General features: G+C 37.4%; 1 protein-coding gene and 1 long non-coding RNA gene across 7 annotated transcripts in view; one reads left to right on the top strand and one right to left on the bottom strand.

Moving 5' to 3' along the window:
• The window catches only part of LOC103348807 (uncharacterized), a 90,779-nt gene extending 80,486 nt beyond the window's left edge, over positions 1 to 10,293 (top strand). For all 3 annotated transcript variants that reach the window (XR_517110.5, XR_016231979.1, XR_016231977.1), the window contains one exon: positions 9,121 to 10,293. This is a non-coding gene — a long non-coding RNA (uncharacterized LOC103348807). The remainder of the gene's footprint in view (positions 1 to 9,120) is intronic.
• Positions 1 to 23,973, bottom strand: part of BOLL (boule RNA binding protein) — an 81,592-nt gene that overhangs the window by 56,163 nt on the left and 1,456 nt on the right. For all 4 annotated transcript variants that reach the window (XM_089330122.1, XM_089330121.1, XM_089330123.1 and 1 more), the window contains exons 2-6: positions 21,268 to 21,411; positions 17,399 to 17,490; positions 15,573 to 15,627; positions 11,475 to 11,550; positions 3,572 to 3,699 (exon numbers count right to left, since the gene is read on the bottom strand). In XM_089330122.1, the coding sequence (XP_089186248.1) occupies positions 3,572 to 3,699; positions 11,475 to 11,550; positions 15,573 to 15,627; positions 17,399 to 17,490; positions 21,268 to 21,411 (495 nt within the window). The remainder of the gene's footprint in view (positions 1 to 3,571; positions 3,700 to 11,474; positions 11,551 to 15,572; positions 15,628 to 17,398; positions 17,491 to 21,267; positions 21,412 to 23,973) is intronic.

Here is a 23,973-nt window from a genome sequence, read left to right as displayed (position 1 = left end):
GCAGTGGATTAACCAAGTGAGCTATGGTGCCAGCCCCATAAATGATTGTTTAAATGAAATTTTGGCAGCGTTATATTATCAACATTGAAAAATCAGGCCGGCGCCGCGGCTCACTAGGCTAATCCTCCGCCTTGCGGCGCTGGCACACCGGGTTCTAGTCCCGGTCAGGGTGCCGGATTCTGTCCCGGTTGCCCCTCTTCCAGGCCAGCTCTCTGCTGTGGCCAGGGAGTGCAGTGGAGGATGGCCCAGGTAATTGGGCCCTGCACCCCATGGGAGACCAGGATAAGTACCTGGCTCCTGCCATCGGATCAGCGTGGTGCGCCGGCTGCAGCGCGCTGGCCGCAGTGGCCATTGGAGGGTGAACCAACAGCAAAGGAAGACCTTTCTCTCTGTCTCTCTCACTGTCCACTCTGCCTGTCAAAAAAAAAAAAAAAAAAAAAAATCAAAAGCATTACCATGCATTAGCCTGAAACTCTTAGGATATGTTATTTTTAAGAAAAATTAGCATTTATAAGAGTATAAAAAACTATAGTATACTAAGAATAAATTCAGCAGATGTGTCAAACTTTTTTTTATGGAAAAATAGAACATTTTTGATGGTTGGAAAAAAAGAAAACAAATGAATGGAGAGATGTATCATGTTCACAGATGGGAAGAGTCAGTATTATAAAGCATTTAATGTCCCCAATTAATCTATGTATTTAACGCAACTCTAATAAAAGCCTAATTGATGCTTTCCACAGAACTGAACAAGCTGAATTACAAAATTTATACTTATAAAACAAAAACTTAAGGACAAAAGGCTGTCAAAGGAGAACAAAGAGTTTTTCCTATCAGATTTCTTTTCTTTTTTTAAAGATTTATTTATTTTACTTGAAAGTCAGAGTTATATAAAGAAAAAAGGAGAGGCAGAGAGAGAGAGAGAGAGAGAGAGAGAGAGAGAGAGAGAGAGGTCTTCCATCCACTGATTCACTCCCCAGTTGGCCACAATTGCCAGAGCTGAGCTGATCCGAAGCCAGGAGCCAGAAGCTTTTTCCGGATCTCCCATGCAGGTGTAGGGGCCCAAGAATCGGGCCATTTTCCACTGCTTTCCCAGGCCATAGCAGAGAGCTGGATCAGAAGTGGAGCAGCTGGGTCTCAAACCAGCACTCATATGGGAGCATATGGGATGCTGGCACTGCAGGCGGCGGCTTTACCAGTTAAGCCACAGTGCTGGCCCCTTTCCTATCAGATTTCAAAACTCATTATAAAGCCACAGCAATGAAAAGAGATGGAAACTTGGTATTTGACAGGAGATTCATTTCAAAACCATGATAAAAGTATGGACTAGTCAATATATAAATGGGGATTTAAGATTCAGATGTGGAAAGCAACAACACTGTACTATTTAAAACGTAAAATATATAATATATTTATTCTAGTAAAGAAGATTTTTTAAGACAGGACACTAGGAGTTGAAACCATAAAGGAAAAACATTTGTCAACATTAAAACAAAGAACGAAAAATTCATATTTTTTTAATGAGAAGAAACATAAAAAGACATGGTATAAACTGGGAGATTTTTATAACTCAGAAATTCATAGCTAAAAATCTAAAGGAAAAAGACAAATCATCCCAACAGAAAAATGAATAAAAAATATGAACGGGCAGTTCACAGAAAACTTGAATGGCCAAAAAATATATGAATAAATATATGAAATTGGAATGGCTAATAAATATATGAAAATATGTTCAGTCTTATCAATAAATAGGCAAATGAATAGAAAAAAACCCCACTGCATAATAGTATTGGCAAAAATGTAAAAAAATCCTGATTATTATAAGAGTTGGCAGATTATAGAGAAATCAGCTCTCATAATCTGTTTCTAGAATGTAAAGTGGCACTTGTAAAGCTATTTGGCAAAAACTAGTCAAAGATGTGCAAACATTGTGAATATGAATTCCAATGCAAATTTTAGGTTAGACCAGTATACAGTAGGGGAGCACAAAAATATTCCAGTGACACATGGGCATGAGTAATGTTAAGAGTACCAATCTGCAGATCCATCCATCTATGTCCTCCTTCCTGATTTGCTCTGCCTGTAAACCTTCTGTGTACTCTTTTAAAAACTCCCCTTTAACCATTACCTATTTCCTTTTTTTAAAAAAGCACATTTCTCGCTCATTCTGGATCTTACTATAATGCTTTGCTCTAGAATGTAAACAATTACACAATTCACAAAGGAAATACTCTGAGAAACAGGTGGAAGAAAAGCCAAAGAGTTTGTGTAAGTAATATTAAAGGGGGATGGTACCTTATTTTATCCAGGGAATAATCTTAAATTAGCTGAACATCACAGGGATACATATGAACTCATTTATTTGAGTTTAAATGTGAAGTTAGAATTTTCTAATAGAATGTTTTATTCAGTTTCATTTGACTAATTTTGTTAATTGAGTTACCAAGCAGACGCTTTCCATTATTAAAATATAGGCACAAAATTTTTGATAAAATATAATTAAAGAAAGTATGCAATTTATAATATGCTTAACCTATTTAAACACATGACAGATTTCAGCTACCAACTTAAAAATGAATGTGTATACTAATAATTTAAAAAATTTTAGAGCAATATAAGCAAAATCACTGTCCTACAAAAGCTTTCACATAATATACACAAGAACTAAATGTTCAATGGAGAGTTGATTGTAGAAAAAACTTTAAATGTCTATCAATAGATGCAAATAAAAATCATGGTAGTTATACAATAGAATATTATAAAATATCAAAATAGGTGAACTAGAAACATACGGATCAACATGGTATAATCCAAAAAATGGATCAACATGGTTTAATCTCAAAAACATATTGCTGAGTAGAAAAGCAAGATTATTTATATAACGTTTCAAAACCACCCAAAGCAATAATATATATTGCTTAAGGACACATATATGTTAGTAGTAAAAATATATCAAATGTGGGGGCTGGCGCCTGGCGCAGTAAGTTAATCCTCCGCCTGTGGCGCTGGCATCCTAAATGGGGGCCGCTTCTAGTCCCGGCTGCTCCTCTGCAATCCAGCTCTCTGCTATGGTCTGGGAAAGCAGAAGACGGCCCAAGTGGTTGGGATCCTACACCCACATAGGGGACCCGGAAGAAGTGCTTGGCTCCTGGCTTTGGATTGGCGCAGCTCTGGCCATTGCGGCCTTTTGGGGGAGTGAAACACCAGAAGGAAGACCATTCCAACTCTGTCTCTCCCTCTCACTGTCTGTAATTTTACCTCTCAAATAAATAAAATATTTTTAAAAAAACATATCAAATGAGCCAGAAAGATATTCTAATTCTGAGGAGAAAAGAAGGATAAGGGAATGGGGATAAGTAGACTTCATCTGAATTTGTCCTATTTTACTCCGCTCTCCTTTAAAAAGATCTTACAAGGAAAATAATAACATCTGTTAAATTTGGGTGGTAGGGACATGTGTATTATGTCATTATTTGCATTTGTCTGTGACTGAAATATTTTAGAAATAAAACAAATATTTAAAAAATCTTATAGCAAGAGATGGAAACTCTTCTAATATGAAATTACTTACAGGCCAAGGTGGTGGGACAGAAGTTACTTCTGGAGTATGAAAATAAGCAACACCATTATGATAAGTGTAAGGATAGCCAGTTGAAGTTGTTAGGTACATTGTTCCAGCTGCTGGCATTATACTAGAACCTAAAGAAAAGATTAAATAATATTAATTGATATGTTCAATCTAACTTTTAAAAATATAATTTCTGAACACTGTTTGGAAAAATCTTGAGCTTGATACATCTACATAGCTTGTTACAATAAAAATTAAACATCACAAGTGTTTTTAAAGAAAATTCCATATGTTAAAATATCTTTGAAGCATGTATTTTACAACTTATTATCTTAGAACTTTTATTAGCTTATGGTGATTAACAGAAAAAGAAATCAGGTTAATAAGAAATATTAAAACCCCATCAATTCAGATTCTAACACCAGTATACCAGAAGAGTTTAACAATTTAGTTAACAGTTAAATCATTATTTTTACAAACATAAATTATATGAGTATGTTTTAGTTATTTAAAGATTATAAAGACTGTAATTAAGTTCCTAGGATTTTAGCCAGACCTTTTTTATATTTTTCCCCCATTTAGATACAAGTTTATTTTTTCATTTTTATTTTTAAGACAACATAATTTAATGTACATTATAGTCAAAAGCTTAATGCTCCACTAAATAAAGACTTTAACAAGTAAACAGTAAAAAGACGATAGTTCAGTAGGAATATGGGCAAGGGTTATAAACAATAATCAAATGAAAAGATGTCAATTTCACTCATATACAGCAAATTTTAAAATGATCACAGACCATTAAATCTACATTTGATCTAAGCTAAAAGGTTGAGAAATGATCATTAAATCTATAGTATATCACTCATAATAATTTGACAAAAATATAAAACAAAGTAGGACAAAACACTGCAGCAATATCTATATACACAGGCATTTCTTTTTGTTTTGTTTTGTTTTTTTGAGCTTTTTAAAAAATATTTGTTTGAAAGGCAGAGTTTACCAAGAGAGCGAGGGAGAGACAGAAACACAAAGAGTGAGATATCACCCATCTGCTGGTTCACTCCCTGAATGGCTGCAATGGCTGGGTTGGGCTGATCTGAAGCCAGGAGCCAGGAGCTTCCTCTGGTCTCCTACATGGGTGGTGCCCAAGGACTTGGGACATCTTCCATTGCTTTCCCAGGCACATTAGCAGGGAGCTGAATTCGGAGGTGGAGCAGACAAGACTCAAACTGGTTCCCATATAGGATGCCTGTGTCGCAGGCAGTGGCTCTACCCACTATACCACAATGCTGTCCCCTGTTCTTAATTTTAAAAACAATTTTAGCTTCCACATGTAAAGGAGAACTTGCAGTATTTTTGTGTCGGCTTATTTCACTTAACATGATACCCTCCAATTGCAACCATTTTGATGCAAATGATAGAATTTCATACTTTTTAAATAGCTGAATAAATTCCATTGTATAAATACCATATTTTCTTTATTCATCTGATAACAGTCACCTTGATTCCATATTTTAGCTATTGTGAACAGTGCTGCTATAAACATTGTGGTACAAGTACCTCTTTGGTACAGTGTGTTCATTATACCTTTGATTTATTTGAAAAGTTCAGAGATGATGGAGGCAATGAAGTTGAAAAAGATTCTAAAGTCATTCCGTATCACTAATTCTTTAGGTCTACAATTAGCAAGCATTCATCCATGCTATGGCTCTCTTTTATCTCTCTGGTCTTCTTTTGCTACAATTGCTGCTACTGCAAACATGATCACAAGTGGCTACTTTGGGATCCTCTTCTCTCAGGCCAAGTTACATGGAAATAATCAAATAATTTTTTTGTGTCATGGGTACTTTAAAAGTTACATGAGCCAATTTGATTAAGAACTTCACCAGCAAAGCTATATAAATTACAAGAACTGACAAAGCTCCTTTCACAATACCAGTGCTTCTCAAAATTTGACATACATTATAATCCCCTAGCTACCGAAAATAAAAATTACACAGACCCATCTTCAGAGATTTTGATTCATTTAGTCTGGGGTAGAGTTTAAGAATTTTGATTTTTTTGGGCCCATGTTGGGGCATAGCAGGTAAAGCTGCTGTCTCTAATGCTAGCATCCCATATGGGCACCAGTTTGTGTTACTGCTACTCCACTTCTAATCCAGCTTCCTGATAATGTGCCTGGGAAGGCAATGGAGGTTGACCCAAATCCTTGGGCCCCTTTGCCCACGTGGGAGACAAGGAGGAAGCTCCTGGCTCCTGGCTTTGAATCTGCCCAGCTCCCGCTAATGCGGCCATTTGGGGAGTGGACCAGTGGATGGAAGATCTCTCTTTCTCCCCCTCTCTCTGTAACTCTGCCTTTCAAATAAATATATCTTTAAAAATTTTGATTTTGACAGCTCCCAAGTGAACAGATGTTATCTACAAATTTAAGCAGTACTAGACTATCACTTTTTTTTTTTTAAAGATTTATTTATTTATTTGAAAATCAGAGTTACACAGAGAGGGAAAGAGAGACGGGGCTGGGCCAGGCCAAAGCCAGGAGCCAGGAACTTCATCCAGATTTCCCTTTACTTTATTTTTAAAAAGATGGGGCTGGGGGCCGGCGTCGTGGTTCACTAGGTTAATCCTCTGCCTGTGGCACTGGCATTCCATATGGGCGCCGGGTTCTGGTCCCAGTTGCTCCTCTTCCAGTCCAGCTCTTTGCTGTGGCCTTGGAGGGCAGTGGAGGATGGCCCAAGTGCTTGGGCCCTGCACCCGCATGGGAGACCAGGAAGAAGCACCTGGCTCCTGGCTTTGGATCAGCGTAGTTCCGGCTGTGGCGGCCATTTGGGGGGGTGAACCAAGGGTAGGAAGACCTTTCTCTCTGTCTCTCTCTCTCTCTCTCACTGTCTAACTCTATCTGTCAAATAAATAAAAAAAAATTAAAAAGATGGGGCTGGCATTGTGATATAGCAAGTAAAGCTGCTGCCTGCTTTCTCCAATGCCAGCATCCCATACAGGTGCCAGTTTGAGTTCCAGCTTTTCTATTTCTGTTATAGCTCCCTGCTATTGAGCTTGAGAAGGTAGAAGAGGATGGCTCGAGTTCTTGGGCCCCTGCACCCACATGGGAGACCCAGAAGGAGCTCCTGGTTTCTGGCTTTGGCCTGGTCCAGCCCTAACTGTTGCAGCCATTTAGGAATAAACCAGTGGATGAAAGATCTCTCGCTTCTTGTCTCTCCCCCTCTCTCTGTAACTATGCCTTTAAAAGAAATAAATATATCTTTTTAGAAAAATATTTGAAAAGCAGACTGACAAAGATATACACACACACAAACACAGACACACACAAGAGATATGGAGGGAGAGAGGTCTTCTATCTGCTGATTCACTTCCCAAATGTCTACAACAGCCAAGGCTGAATCAGGCTGAAGTGAAGCCAGGAGCCAGAAACTCCATTGGAGTCTCCTATGTGGGCGGCAGGAGCCCAACTACACGAGCCATCATCTGCTGCCCCCCAGGTGCACTAGTAAGGAGCTGTATTGGAAGTGGAGTAGCTGAGACAGGAATCAGGAACCCTGATGTGGGACGCAGGTGTCTCCAGTGGTGGCTTAACCTGCAAAGCCACAATGCAGCCCTAGCTTATCACTTTAAAAGTAGCAATATTACTTTTCACTGTGTTTGATGATCTAGCATTTTTACTATATATTTTAGCGGTTTTTAATTTGATTCTTTTGAGAATATAAAGAAATCCATGGACTTTTTTTTCACAAAAATATACATACATAGTCAATTCAAGAGGTTCATGGGTTCTCCACCCCCCGCCCCAACATTGATTCACAGATAAACCATGGATCATGAATGAACCATGATTTATCTGTGATAAATAAATTTTGATTGCATACTATTCTAAGTCATTAAACTAGGCCTTGGTGATATGGTGAAAAATAAAAAACAATGGACATAGTCTAGTCTCTATCCCTGTAGAAATTATGTTCCATTAGGGAAGATACAGTCATTAGCTAATCACATAAGCAACACATTAAGCACAATTTTGATGAAGACATGAAGAGGTAATATAGGTTGTCATACTGAACATTTCAATTATTTATATATACCCATATACTTATTAATCTCCCTTTTCTATATGGAACGTTTGAGAAGAAATTACTATTTTTTATTTGAGAGGCAGAGAGAGAGAGAGAGAGAGAGAAACCAAGCTGTTATCCACTGGTTCACTCCTGAAATACCTGGGCTTGGCTCACGCCAAGAGTTGGAATTCAACCCAGGCCTCCTACGTGGGTAACATGAATTTAACCATTTGAGCCATCACTTGCTGCCTCCCAGGCTCTACATTAGCAGGAATGCTGGAATTGGGAGCTGAACTGGGATTTGAACCCAGGCACTCCAAAATGGGATGTAGATGTCTTAACCTTTAGGCCAAATGTCTGTACTGGAAATGATATTTGGTCTGGGCTTTAAAGAATTAATGGGGGAGGGGGGGCTGTGCTGTGGTACAGCAGGTTAAAGCCCCAGCCTGCAGCACTGGCATTCCCATATGGGCATATGGGCACTGGTTCGAGTCCCAGCTGCTCCATTTCTTTCTTTTTTTTTTTTTTAAGATTTATTTATTTATTTGAAAGTCAGAGCTACACACACAGAGAGAAGAAGAGGCAGAAAGAGAGAAGTCTTCCATCTGCTGGTTCACTCCCCAGTTGGCTGCAATGGCTGAAGCTGTGCTGATCCAAAGCCAGGAGCCAGGAGCTTCTTTTGGGTCTCCCACGTGATTTGCAGGGGCCCAAGGAATTGGGCCATCTTCTACTAGTTTCCTAGGCCATAGCAGAGAGGTGGATCAGAAGTGGAGCAGCTGGATCTCGAACTGGTGCCTATATGGGATGCCAACACTGCAGGAGGCGGCTTTACCTGCTACGCCATAGCACTGACCCTGGCAGCTCCACTTCTGATCCAGCTCCCTGCTAATGTGCCTGGGGAAGCAGTGGAGGATGGCCCAAGTCCTTAGGCCCCTGTACCAAAAGTGGGAGACCCGGAAGAAGCTCCTGGATCCTGGCTTAGGATGGCTCAGGTCCAGCCATTGCAGCCACTTGGGGAGTGAACCAGGGGATAGAAAACTTCTCTCTGTCTCTACCTCTTTAACTCTGTCATTCAAATAAATAAAACAAATCTTTTTTTTTTAAAGAATGAATATGATGATAAAAAGCATTCTAGGGAAAGGAAACAGTGAATCAGAGAGTCCTGAGGTGTGGTTATGCTCTGGAACTAAGAGAAGGCTAGCCAGCTAAAGCATGAAAAGAAAAAAGAATAGCTCAAAATATGCTATGAATAAGATGTACACTTCTGAAAGATCACTCCAGTTGTCTTGTAAATGATGGATTGGAAGGTAGTAATATTGTTTTCAGAGAGGACAGTTCTAAAAATTTTCTAGTAACCAAGGTAAGCCAAATGGATAGCTGGGCTGGTGTTGGCAATGGAAAGAAGGGACAGATTTGAGACAAAAATGTTAAGAACTGCTTATATTTTATAAATATGTTTAACATCTTTTTTTTCTTTTTTTGCAGAAAAGGGAAAAGAACTTTGGATTCAAACAATCTTGCGTTTGAAGGCTCATGTTAAGTTATTTAACTACACACTTCTCAAACTGGTTATGGGATGGCATTCCAGGAGATATGAAAAGCTACTGGCTGCGGGGGGGAGGGCTGGTGTTGTGACAGTGAGTAAAGCCTCCTCCTGTTACCCCAGCATCCCATATGGGCACTGGTTTGAGTTCCAGTTGTTCTACTTCTGATCCATCTCCCTGCTAATGGCCTGAGAAAAGCAGTGGAAGATGGACCAAGTGCTTAGGCCTGTCACCCACATGGGAGACCTGGAAGAAGCTTCTGGTTCCTAGCTTCATGGCCATCGGGGGAGTGAATCAGTACACAGAAGATCTCTCTGTCTCTTCCTCTCTCTCTGTAACTCTTTCAAATAAATAAAGAAATCTTAAAAATGAAAGAAAGAAAAGGTACCAGCTGAACATAGTGATTTTCCTATAGAAGCACTTTTATTCAAACAATTGCTTTTGGAAAAATATTTTTTTTTATTTTTATTTTTTATTTTTGACAGGCAGAGTGGACAGTGAGAGAGAGAGACAGAGAGAGAAAGGTCTTCCTTTGCCGTTGGTTCACCCTCCAATGGCCGCCGCTGCAGCCGGCGCACCGCGCTGATCCGATGGCAGGAGCCAGGATCCAGGTGCTTTTTCCTGGTCTCCCATGGGGTGCAGGGCCCAAGCACCTGGGCCATCCTCCACTGCACTCCCTGGCCACAGCAGAGAGCTGGCCTGGAAGAGGGGCAACCGGGACAGAATCCGGCGCCCCAACCGGGTCTAGAACCCGGTGTGCCGGCGCCGCAAGGTGGAGGATTAGCCTATTGAGCCACGGCGCCGGCTTTTGGAAAAATATTTTTATATTCGAAAAACAACATGATATTATGGAACAGAATGCAAATGTGCATAAAGTTTTTATATAACCATGAGACTTTAAAAATACTTTGCAATTCTAATATGCTGCTTTGGGTTGACATAGCATGCCCAGATGAACTCTCCTTTACCTTTATGAGTATTTCAGTAGGAACACTGTTCAAACAAAGACTTTACCTTTCTAAGACTGAATGTTACCTTTGTAAAAGTAGAGCTAATAATATCTTACAGGTTGCTGCAAAAATTAAATGAAATAAATAAAAATCTATAACACTGACTCCTGCATTGAATAGTTGTTAAAAACTATTTGTATTTTTGAAGCGTTTAGCATAGTACTGATTTATATTCTATTTTAGTAACTAGTGGTTCATAATATGAACATTATTACTTAGTACCTACTGTTGGTGATAATGGGCTAATGAACCATTACTATGTATTACAGCTTAACCATTTAATTAACAAGAGTAATCCAAAAATACTCAGCATTCTATCATATTAAGTATATCCTACTTTGTATTAACCTACTGGGGATACTTTGGTTAGCTCCTAAATTAAAAAACACCAACTTAAAAATAAACAGTATCTGTTAACTTCTAAGCTAAAGGCAGAACAATACAAGTGAGCACAATTTATTAATTTATTAAAAGATGTTTAATAACTAGCTAATGTTTTACATATCCCAGAAGATACTGGGATGAGGTTAAGGAAAAGTAAAAAGTTAGTTATTAATTTTATATGAGGTATTTCCTTCTAGCCAAAGACTTCATTAAACATTTTAATAACTATAGAGAAAACAGTACTATAAAATTGTCCAGTTTAATAAATGGGAAGAGAGAGAAAGGAACAGAATTGAAAGCATTACCGAAAGTAAAGCTTAAAACTTTAGGGATTGTTCCCTTTGATAATTATGACACATGTGTTTGGGTTACAATACATGGTAATGCAGCCAGTTTTGATATTATTTCTATTATTTTAACTTTCAGCATTTGTACTTTAATTTTAAATGATTTTTCTGATTAGAAAATTTTCTAAATAGTAATTTTAAATTACTAATAATTTTCATGATATTTTAATCAGAAAATACTTTTGCTTCAAAGATATAACTGTATGAAATATACTTAAGCATTATTGTGTAAATTTTTCCCTAGGAAAAACCCCTGTGATATATAGCTTTGTAATATGAAATATGAGGATACTTCAAAAAGTTCACAGGAAAACTGAATGGAAACATTAAATTTATGTTAATGCAAAAAATTTTGATGTTCATGCATAGTTACTTCTTGGTACACATCATATTTTCCATGAAGGCCCCTCATATTAATTTGACCAGCAACTTGGATAAAATAACTATATTAAATGATAGAAGCATGACATTTTAATAAAGTTCTATAAAAATCTAGTATTTCCAAAAAGAACAATGCAAAAATATTGAAAAATACATTAGTTCTCAATACATACGAGGGATCCCTACTTGTTGTTTTCTTATTGCTGGACCAATGTTCAGTTTTTTATCCTTGTAATTAAGTTTTTCAGCCTAAAGTAAAGAAAAAAATAAATTATCTTAGGACTATTATTTATAAAACCAATAAGGAAACCTAGGGAGAAAATTTTTAACATTCAGACTATAGTGTTCTTTGAAAGATATAATGCCTAATGAAAAGAGCCAACTCTTTGAATTCAAACAGATCTAGGTCTGAATCTTGATTCCAATGCTCTTTCTCACTTTTAATACAGTCAAATACAGTCCTCATTATTCATGGATTTTGCATTTGTGAATTTTTCTATTCACTAAAACTTATTTGTAACTCCAAAATCAATACTCATTTTTGAGGCTACTAGAGGACATGTGCAGAGTGGTCAAACATGTGAGTAGGCTGATCTGCACATTCCAGGCTGAGGTAAAGGAAGCAATGTTCTTTCCATTTCAGCTTTTATACTGAAAATGTGTCCTCTTCAAGCTCTGTTTATTGGCACATTTTTCAGACTTTTTTTTGGAAGGGGGGGTTTGCCATTTAAAATGGCCCCCAAGTATACAGATGAAATGCTGGCTTGTGCTCCTAAGCACAAGACTGTCATGTGCCTTATGGAAAAAAATATGTGTTAGACAAGCTTAATTTAGGAATTAGTGCTGTTGGTGGTGAATTCAATGTTAATGAATCAACAATCTATTAAATATGGTGTCTTTAAATAGAAACACACACAGGATTATGTATTAATGACAGTTAATGCCAGTGTTGTGAGCAATGGTTCTGAGAACCTCATCTGTATTTTCTCTAGGAACAGCTCAGTATTTACTAATTCAGTATTTGTGGCAACTCCATAACTGTTACACATAACAAGAATCAGATGTATATGATTTTAATAATATGTAATTCTAATTCTACTTTGAGAAAAATTGTTAAAATTTTCACAACTTAAAGTTATTACACTGAACTACAGACTACAGATTTCTATGAATGCTCTTAGTTTATAAATTTATAAAGTTTTTGTGGCCAGTGTGGTGGCATAGTAGGCTAAGCCTCCGCCTCCAGGTGCCAGCATCCCATATGGGTGCTAGTTCATGTCCGACTGCTCCTCTTGTGATCCAGCTCTCTCTCTCTGTTTATGACCTGGGAAAGCAGTAGAAGATGGCCCAAGTGCTTGAGCCTCTGTACCCACTTGTAAGAACCAGAAGAACTCTTGACTCTTGACTTTGGATCGGCCCAACTCCGGCCATTGTGGTCATTTGGGGAGTGAACCAGTGGATGGAAGATTTCTTCTCCCTCCCCGCTCTGTCTGTCTGTCTGTCTCTCTCTGCCTGTGCCTCTCTGTAGTTTTTTCAATTAAAATAAATCTTTAAAAAATATTGTAATCGCTGTACCTTGAAAAATTAAAAAGCCATAAAAGTTTTTAAATTTGTGAAGCAGAAAAGCGAGATTATAGAACAAAATAAAAAGTTAAAATGCAAATTTCACTATATGTAATTATTAAGTATGTGATAAATGTAGGATTTTTAACCATTAGAGAAAGAAAGTCTTTTTCAATTGGTACTGCTTTCAAAAATCCATTAACTTCTTCAGAAATTTGACTACATTATGAAACTAGCAGCAGATTAAGTAATTAAAACTCAATGTTGATCTACTAGCTTATGAGTTCTAGGGATCATAACATGTGACTTTTCTTTCTTTCTTTCTTTTTTTTTTTTTTTGACAGGCAGAGTGGACAGTGAGAGAGAGAGACAGAGAGAAAGGTCTTCCTTTGCCTTTGGTTCACCCTCCAATGGCTGCCGCAGCCGGCGCGCTGCGGCCGGTGCACCGCGCTGATCCGATGGCAGGAGCCAGGAGCCAGGTGCTTTTCCTGGTCTCCCATGGGGTGCAGGGCCCAAGCACCTGGGCCATCCTCCACTGCACTCCCTGGCCACAGCAGAGAGCTGGCCTGGAAGAGGGGCAACCGGGACAGAATCCGGTGCCCCGACCGGGACTAGAACCCGGTGTGCCGGCGCCGCTAGGCGGAGGATTAGCCTAGTGAGCCGCGGCGCCGGCAACATGTGGCTTTTCCATCTTTGTGGCCTTATGGTGCTTTGCATAAATAGTAGGAGGAATACTTGAATTATTTTTTTATAGTTCCCTACCTATAGATAATAGCTTCAGTGCTCTTAATTATCTTTCTTTAAAAAAAATTTATTTGAAAGTCAGAGTTACAGAAAGGTAGAGAGAGAGAGAGAGAGAGAGAGAGAGAGAGAGAGAGAGAAAGTCTTCCATCCATTGGTTGATTCCCCAAATGGCTGCAAAGGCCAGAGCTGGGCTGATTCAAAGCCAGAAGCCTGTAGCTTCCTCTGAGTGTCCCACACAGGTGCATGGGCCTAAGGACTTGGGTCATCTACTGCTTTCCCAGGCCATAGCAGAGAGCCAAATCTGAAGTGGAGCAGCCAGGCTATGAACCGGGTCTGACATGGGATGCCAGCACTGCAGGCAGTGGCTTTACCCTCTATGTTACAATGCTGGCCCTGAATTATTGTTGAACTTACTTTTATGAGTATGTCCAGCTCTCCGCTTATAGCCTGGGAAAGCAGTAGAAATGGCCCAAGTGTTTGGGCCCCTGCACCCACATGGGAGACCCAGAAGAAGCTCCTGGCTCCTGGCTTTGGATCAGCACAGCTCTGGCCTTTGTGGCCATTCGAGGATTGAAGCAGCGTATGGAAGACCTTTCTCTCTGTCTCCCCCCATCTCTGTCTGTGACTCTACCTCTCAAATAAATAAATGAAATCTTATATACACACACACACACACACACACGTATGTATATATATATACATATATAAAAAGTTTTTTGTGGGAGGGAAATAATTTTAGGTAATTGCATTCTAGGAATTCGTGTTTACAGTGTTTTTTTAGGAATTCAAAATGCTATTAACACTTCAAAAAAGATACCAGGGTACTTTGAAAAGTTCATGGAATATGCAATTAAAAGATAATGCAGGAATGGGTATTTGGTGTAATGGTTAAGATGCTGCTTTGGATACCCAGATCCCCTGATAACCTGATTTTTCTCCTGATTTCAGCTTCCTGCTGATATACACCATAAGAGGCAGTAGGTGAAGGCTTAGGTAGTTAGGTTCCTGCAGTCCAATGGGTATCTGGATTGTTTCTGGCTTCTGGTTTTAGCCTGGCCCAGCCCCAGCTGTTGTATTTGGGGAGCAAACCAGTGGATGAGAAATCTCTGCCTTTCAAATTAATAAATGAAAATTAAAGAGTAGATAATGCACATTTTCTGTGAACTTTTTGAAGCACCCTTGTAAATCCCTAAGTTCTTAGTTTAAAAGCAAAATAAAGGGAAAAATTATATTACAAACTCCACAGCCCTACTCAAGTAATGATTTGGCATTCTGTAGATTTTTTTCTTGGAGAGCAATGCCAATCTTTTTTTCTTTCATAAAGATTTGTTTATTTATTTGAAAGGCAGAATAACTGAGAGGGAGATGGAGAAGGTGGGTAGGGAGGAAGTAGAGGGGAGAGGGAGAAAAGGAGAGGAAAACAGAGAGCGACAGCGACAGCGACAGAGACAGACAGAAAGTACGTTAGTTTTCCATCCACTGGTTCATTCCCCAAAGGCTGAAAGCCAGGTCAAGGTCAGGCTGAATCCAGGAGCCAGGAACTCTATCCTGATTTCCCACAGGGACACATGAATGGCAGGGGCTCCAGTACTTCCCACGTGTAGAAGCATGAAGAATTGGAGGCAGAGCAGCTAGGACTCAAACTGGTACTCTGATATGAGATGTGAGTGTACCAAGAAGGGATTTAACCCACTGTGGCAGAATTCTGGCCCCAATATCAACCTTAAGATGCAAATAAATTGGGGGGTGAACCAATGGAAAAGGAAGACCTTTATCTCTGTCTCTCTCACTGTCCACTCTGCTTGTAAAAAATAAATAAATAAATAGATGCAAATAAATTAAGATTTATTTTTAGCAACTGATCATTAGACTTGAACTCTAATATAAAAATAAACATCTTAAAGGTTTAGTTTTAAATAAAGAAGTTCCAAAAAAAAAAGAAATTCCAAAAGTGAAGATCTTACCTCTTGTAAAATTTTTTGTGCATCTTCTTGTGTTTCAAAAGTGACGAAACCATACCTAAATAAATGCATTAATTATTATTAATTATTTTCTCAGAACATTACATTAGCTAGGTTGAAATTAAAATAATTTTTTAAAAGAATGGGCCACTGTGGTATAAACATCTTTCTCTGCTACACCAGCACAGCAATCATAGAAGAATTATTCACAGCTTAAAACTGTCACCTCTTCTAAGTGTAAGAGGACTAAAAAAAAAAAAAAAAGAAGAAAACAAACCAGAGATCTGCAATCACTTCAGCCCTAAGTTATATGTAAGGTAGAAAGGCATGAGAAATTCATGTTATATATTACAAACTGAAATGCAATGAATTCAGTCCAGAGCAATATCTCCTTTAAAATAACATGTTTGGCTTAAGTGAAGGAACCAAAATAGAGAAAAAGATTTAAATTTTTAACACAGTATTACTTAAATTGGTAAATTACTATAGAACTGCATTATTTATTATTAACACATACAACTGATAATATATTAGTGTATTAGTATATTTCCTAAATAATATCAATTAAAAACATGTACAACTCCAATTTTATATCAGCTTTTCATTTGATTGTTACTTTCAAGAACCAGTCATACAGCGTTCAACATAAAAATACAAATACATGATGTATAACATGTTCAAAAATCCAACAAGTAGAGAAAAAAAAAATTTACCAAAGCACATATTTCTATTTATTTTTCATATATTTCTAATTAGATAACTCTTTTGAGCAATGCTAAATATCATTACTACTATTTTTTCAATTCATAGTTACCGTATCATATATAAAATTTCCTTTTAACAAAAGAAGTTCTCTTTGTTTGCCCAAACATTAACCAAGAGTTAAGAAATTAGTTTTACACTAAATATTTGGTAGAACACACACACCACCCAGTGGAAAAGGCATTAAAATGCAGTTTATATTTCCATGTGTGTTTTTGAATGATTAAAAAGTAGATACTACCAAAACATTACAATTTTTTTAGCCAAACAAAAGAGGTACAATATCACTTCATCTTAACATTGTTCCACATTCTGAGAAAGTATTTCATCTGTTTAAAAATAACTTCTCTCTAGGGTCTCATCTTTTTCCAAAGTATTCACTGTTATACTTAAATGCCTTTTCTCACTGATAGTTTCTACTGACACCTCATTGGTCCCTTCTCGTAACCTGTTAATATGTATGTTTTTCCTCTCCTGGAAAAAAAAAATCCTCCATTGATTTCCACTGATTTACCTACTTTTCTTTTAACTTTGCAGACTTATATGAGTACAATTATCGAAACTACTTCTTTCCTCTCTGAAATCTGGCTTTTCTACACATTCTTGATGGTGTACTGCTTTCTTCTCAATTTTCATTCCCTTTGATATGACAATTTAAAATAATTCTTTTACAGTTCTTATATATATTCATCTCTTAATTAGGTCTCCTTGGGGTTAACTGTTTTCTCAAAAAGCTCTTTATATTCTAAAGCAGGGATACAATTTCTAAAGCATCGGAACCCTTTAGTTTCCAGTTCTTTTGCAACTGTTTGATATTTCAAGATTAAATGTTTGCAGCCTAACACTGAATGGGTCCCCAGCCCATGGAAGAATAACTTCCTAACAAAATAAGGAATATTACAGTCTCCCCTCTGTCCAATCCCTTACTGTCTCAAGAACAATAGGAGGTCAAAGGTACGAGGAAAGAAGAGGGCATGAAATTCTCTTAAAAATAGAACCACAGTTAATTAGCATACAAATCCTGTATTCCAACAGAAATTCTTTATACTATCTGTAGTGATACTAACCCTTTGGACACTCCAGCTCTGTCATTTACAATCTTCACTTCTTTTATAGACCCATACTGGGAAAAAAATTTTCTTAAATCATTTTCATTTGTCTAATAGCATAAAAAGAAAACATTAAAACATTTTAATTGACTGATAAGAGACAAAACAACTTATGTATATTTTGTAGATAGAAGTTGTAAATATATATAACAAATGTCTATTATCACCAAAATAGTGCATGAAGCCACGAAGCTATTAAAATCAATATATGTACTTTGCTTTATGCAATAGATAGGTGGTTACACTATTTTATATAAATAAAAAATTTTAAGCTGAATTGTTTTAAATGACAAGGAAAATTTACTGTTTAAGAGAATATTTAAGTTATTCTTGTTCTCTAGTTGCCATTTTTTTTAAACTTGGATTAGACATGTTATGACCATAGTAAAGGTATATTACTATTGGCTCTTATGGCTCAGAAAGGCCAACAGTCACAGCAGGGGAAACTATGTTATGTTGGACTATACTTCTCTTTTTTTTTTGTTCTTTTAGTATTTTATTTTTAAAAGATTTATTTATTCACTTGAAAGTCAGAGTTATATAGAGAAAAAAGGAGAGGCAGAGAGAGAGAGAGAGAGAGGGAGGGAGAGAGAGAGAGAGGTCAGTCTTCTATCCGCTGGTTCACTCCCCAGATGGCTGCAACGGCCAGAGCTGTGCCAATCCGAAGCCAGGAGCCAGAAGCTTTTTCCGGATCTCCCATGCAGGTGTAGGGGCCCAAGGACTTGGGCCATCTTCTACTGCTTTCCCAGGCCATAGCAGAGAGCTGGATCAGAAGTGGAGCAGCCGGGAATTGAACCGGCGCCCATATGGGATGCCGGCACTGCAGGCGGGGGCTTTACTCTTTACTCCACAGCGCCAGCTCCTTCTCACTCTATTTTAATCAGCACAGTCTTTAGGATGAGTCAGGTTTTAGGAAAGGAAAATATTTCTGAAAATGCTTGAACTCACTGTAGTAACAACAGTGATTACAGGACTTAAAGTTACTAGATACTGGTACAGGTGTTTGAGCTAGTGCGTAAGCCACAGGTTGGGACACTTGCATCCCATACTGGAGAGTTTAGGTTCATGTCCTGACTCCACTCTCAATTTCAGCTTCCTGCTAATGTGCAGGCTTGGAGGCAGCAGGTTGATGACTCAAGTAGTTGGGACTCTGCCACTTATGTGCAAGACCTAAATTGAATTCCTGGCCCCTGGCTCTGACTTGGCTCAGCCCTTGCTGTTGGGGGCATTTGGGAAGTGAATCAGTGGATAGGAGCTCCCTCTGTCTATGTGTGTCTGCCTCTCAAATTGATAAATTATTACTTTATTTGTATCCAATGTACATTTCAGCCAAGTATAGGTATTATGATGATACTCAGAATAAATACTAGAATCATAATTAGACTTGAAATGGATAAGATCTAAAAATATGGTGTTAATTGAGATAGTCTGTTGACAGGTCATCAACTTTTCCCAGAGTATTCACACTAAATTAACTGCAGTGTCATTTTCTGGTTCAGGTGTATCTGTTTGCCTCTAAGAATAACTTAAAATTTCCATAGAAAAATCATTTCTAGGTAAGACATGGCTTACAGCATAGCCTTTTGAGTTCACCTGCTACTTCGTTACTTACCTACACTATTGGTTTTTAAGATAGTAACATCAAGTCTGCTAAACTGGATGATGACAAATACTGAGTTAATCTGGAATAAGTGAATACTTTATTTGATAAAGATAAAATAAAATTTGTACTATAAAAGGAATACTATTAGGGATCTGAAGACAACTCAAATATTGTCTTATAGAAGATTCATTAGCTCAATTTTGCAGTTCTGCAAGGAGACAGGATTGAAGATGATTAAACATTAAGAGCAATAGTCTGTAGGTTTCTAAAAATACAAGGTTTAAAATGTCAGAGTTTGCTTGCTATTACGATAAACTATTTCCTTGCTGGCATTTATCTATGGTGTTGAAAAAGGTGTAAATATAAAGTAGGGAACCCTAGCAGTTACTTTAAAACTATGGTTGCATTTTACCAATGGCTTTTTTTTTTTAGCTTTAGAAGAAAGGAATTTATTGAGGCATTAGTGATTAGAAACATCGGAAAAGCGAAAACAAAGCAAAACAAACAAACCAAAAAAAAATCCCACTCCATCCAGACTTAAAAAATGGCTTCTAAAGGTATGCCACATTGTTTATATTCCAATAATGATGATTAAAAGGAAATAATTCTCATGAATTAATATTTATATGTGATCAGGGAGCTAACTGACCAATATATTGTTGACCTTATTAGCAAGTTTCTGTCAACGTTCCCAGATATGATCAGTCTTTTGACTTCTATCACCAGAGACTGTGCTCATTTGATTCATGAAATTTCAGTCACCTCCAGGATTCAAGGAACAAGAGAATCTGGTTATCTATTGTTACTGTCAAAAACGATCACAAACTTTAAAAAAAAAAGAAAATGTATACTGTCACCATTTGAAGAATGAAAGTGAAATCAGTTTCTCTGGCTCAAGCTGAAATGCAGGGAGGTCTGTACTCCATCCAGTATCTAGATAATCTCTTCCTTGCTGTTTCCAGCTTCTGGTAACATCTGTCATTATGGTTACATCGTCTGCCTTCATGGTGACATAGATTTTCATTTGCTTTGAGTATAAACTTCCTTTTGATCAATGGCTTTCAAAGTTCATATTGTAGCTGATGGGCTTTGGGAATCTAGAATAACTGACTGTTCAAATGTTTATATTTATTGATGATTTATTTTAAAAATATACTAAGATATTGTAAGATAAATTAATTCTGAATAAGAATATCCAAATTGACTATTTCCGGTCAGCCATTAATGTTTTCCACAGACACTAAAAATCTTTAAAAGTAAACATTTTATAAGAAATAGTTTTTTAGTGAAACAATGTACTTGCTTAAGGTCTACTATTTTTGCAAATATCCTTAGTGTAACATTTCTATTAAGCAGAAGAATAGTAATTCTACTCAAATTGTGACAGACTGGTTATCACAAATAGTGAGTTATATATGTCAAATATCTAATGGGATAGGACTTTTTTTGGTTAAAGAAAGAAATCTATCTGTATAATTTCAATGGTAATTTCTCTGAAATATGAAAGCTTGGAAATCCTTCCATGTTTCCATTTGGAAGTAAGGGTATTTCATTTAAAATATTCATGCATGCCTTTCTTTTAGATTTTTACTCCTACCTTCTACTTGGGGAGCACTATAAATCATCTCACAAATTGCCTCTCTGAAAGACTTTAATGGCTGATTACATGATTTAAATATATTACTGAGATGCTTTATTCTGACTATGACACAGGTCTTTTGGTTATCAAATTTAAGAGCTATCACAGAAAGTAATTTGCAAAAGATGGAAGTTTAGGTGTTCACTCAGTAACCTGAGATAAAGGTTGGGATAAAGGAGAAAGTTTCTTTCTTTCTTTTTTAAACTTGATTTTTTTTTTGAGAATTATAATCACCCATTATTTCAGCTAGTGGAACATAATGGAAGAAAGTATAATTAGTGAAATTTGGGGATGTGAAGAACATGGAGGTATGAATCAGAAAACTGAGATACTAGTTTCACTGTGCCACGAAGTTGCTACAGACCTACAGCAAGTCAATTAGTGTCAATTTCTTTGTATGTGAAACTGGATAATTATATGTGTTTTATCTAACCTAATTATTGAAAAGATTCTTTATATTAAGACAATTTGAAACCAGTGAGTCACTACATAAATGTTGTTTTTAATAGTTGCATAAAGAAACAATTTCTGAGAAAATAATTTCTAAAGAAAAAAATGTACTATGTTGTATATATAAGTGGGTACCTTAAAGTCAATTCCTCCTACAAAGATGCGATTAGGGATCACTGTTCCATATCTTGGGGCACTTGTTGGGTTATTCAAAGGCACAGGTGACACAGGATTAGGGGACGGAGATAATGAATCTGTTTGCGTCTGGTTTGATGTTTGCTGTAAAACAAAACTCTTTTAAACTTTCAGCACTTTTAGTATTGATGCAGGCTGATAATTCAAAAGTATGAGTCATTTAGGCACTAATATGAGGATCATAATTAGAACTTGGGGCAACAAAAATATAGGAAACAGAATCTTCTCCACTTTTAAGAAGATATTATTAAATATTATTTAAATATGGCTGCATTACTATCAAATATATTATTTAATTATTAAGGAGGAACATCAAACTTTTAAAGAAGTTTGAGAAACAGAAGAGTGGTTCCAAACTTTCAGGAGCTGGCTTGACACAACCAGCTTGGTGCTAGTATTGTTAGGAGCTGGCCTGGTACTCATAGCAAGGCAATGGTATTTTTTTGTTAACAGAACACCAACATCAGACAAGGTCACATTGCAACTGTGATGGATTAAGAAAAAAAACCAAAATCCCATAATCATGTCTGAACATTAACAAAAATAAAAGCATTGCCAAACATCTTTCCATCCTGGTTGATATGAGCGACTGCTCCTGTTACATCAATTACAGTTTTGGCCTTGACCGATTTTTCTTGCCTTTTTGATATGAATTAACATAATCATAGAAATACTTCCATTTCTTGACAACATGTATTCCTGAGTAAAGCTCTTCTTTCTTCAGAACTGTCTAAAATGCTTAGCAGAAGCCCAAATTCTGTAAGTTCTTTCTAGCACACTCTGACTGAAAGACCCGCATGGAGTGTATTCTTTCTTGTTCTTTCAAAACAGACTCAACTTTATAGAACTATAGGGGTGTTTCGGTTGCTATCTGGCTACAAGGCATAGACAACTTAATAAATGCTGACATTAAGATTAACCATTTTTGGCTTCAAAGTCAAAATATTCAATGTAATTGTCAATTTCAAGATTGGACTTTGTAAAAAATTATGTAACTATATCTCATCAGTATAAAATTTTTATACCAAAGAATTGAGCTCAGTAGCATCCAGATGTTAACAATTCTAAGTCAGAGTACCCAATTTAAAGTTCAATAAACATATATTAAAATATGCCTCTTTACAATGGGAAGATTATAATAGACTTTTAAGGTTACAACTGAAAAAAAAAAAAAAAAAAGACTTGGCCATAGAGTTTTTAAGAGAAACTGATTCAAGAACTTACTTGCCTCCTGTGAACACTAAACAGACTTCTAACTATCCAGTGTTAAGCAGGAAACACATGTATATCCCCTACCTTGGGAGTTTAAATTTTCTTTTAAACCACAGATAAGCCACCACACTTACTAATTACTATGTTGTAGCTTTCAGTTATAGGAATTCAATTAACAGTTTCCTCTCTGGACACTTGGAGATTATTTGTAACTTTATTTTACTCAATAGGACACAGTGCCCAGAATGCATGATTTTGGGATGCTTAGATTTATTTTTTCAACTGGATTTGTATTGCTAGAGATAATATAACAGCTCTAGCAGATATAACATTGTCTCTTTGTCCACTGTTTACAGCTTGTAGAACTTACCTATTTGCTAAATTAAAAAATTAGTCTTCAAAAGATTCTTAATTCTAAAAACAAAGAGTTCAATGGATGCACTCATTTATTCTCGACTGTGTTTAAGAGACAAACTCTAATATTATTTCATTTAGAAGATGAAATGAATATAAGTGAACAGAGTGCTTTATTTTTAATCTTGAGAAGTGAAAGGATACCCACTGGGAAAAGAGACACATCAACTTTTTATACTCAATTCACTTCATTCTCCAGAATCTAAGTTTCCTGTTCTATTGTGTGTTCCAAATACTTTATTTTTCTCCTTATCACTTTTTTATAACGCATGATATACTCGTTACATTTATTATCTGTTTCTTGCTGCTATAATGTAATTAACAGTCACGAGGGCAGTTTTCCCCTCCCTTTATCATCAGCAAGCACTGAAGGCAGTGAGCTTTCATAGCAGATGCGCGATGAATATATTTTGAACGAAAACATAAACCAATAAAGTTATTTCTCTAGGAGTGACCCGCTCACGGTATGTCGAACATCAGGCTGAGGGCTGGAGAGTACAGCATGAAAAAAATAGCCTAGAAAATAGTTTATAATGTTGGCATTATAAAGCTCAAGTAGAAGCAAGAGCTTTGTTCCTTAAGGTTAGAGCCCCAATTGGCTTAAACAACAGAGCGCCGCACATTCCGCTGGCGATCACTTTCCAAGCGTAGGGAAGTACCGAGGTAGGGTGTCCTTGGGGCGAGAAGGGTCTTCCGCTCAGTAAAACGTGCCCTCATTGCCGCCCCCCCTCGAGAAGCGACCGCTAACCCTAGCCTCTACTCTGCAAACCGGGACCGCGGGATGAGGGCGGGCTAACCGTCGCAGTCACGGCCTCGTAGCTCCTTCCCCTGCGAGGCCAGCAAGCGGAGGCGCTGGGGGAAAAGGCCGCGGCAACGTCCTCGGGTTCTCTCGGGTCATCGTGAACCTGGCCAGTGACACGAGGATCCACTCCCTCCCCACCAAAGTGCGGGAGGGAAAAGAAAGCCAACCAGCGAGAAATTTTGCCCTGCAAACCCGCCAGCAGCAGTGGCGGGAACCCT

The sequence above is a fragment of the Oryctolagus cuniculus genome, chromosome 3 (assembly GCF_051225735.1).
Source record: "Oryctolagus cuniculus isolate XC-2025 breed Fujian yellow rabbit chromosome 3, ASM5122573v1, whole genome shotgun sequence".
Lineage (NCBI taxonomy): Eukaryota > Metazoa > Chordata > Mammalia > Lagomorpha > Leporidae > Oryctolagus > Oryctolagus cuniculus.
This window is presented reverse-complemented; position numbering and strand designations above follow the sequence as displayed.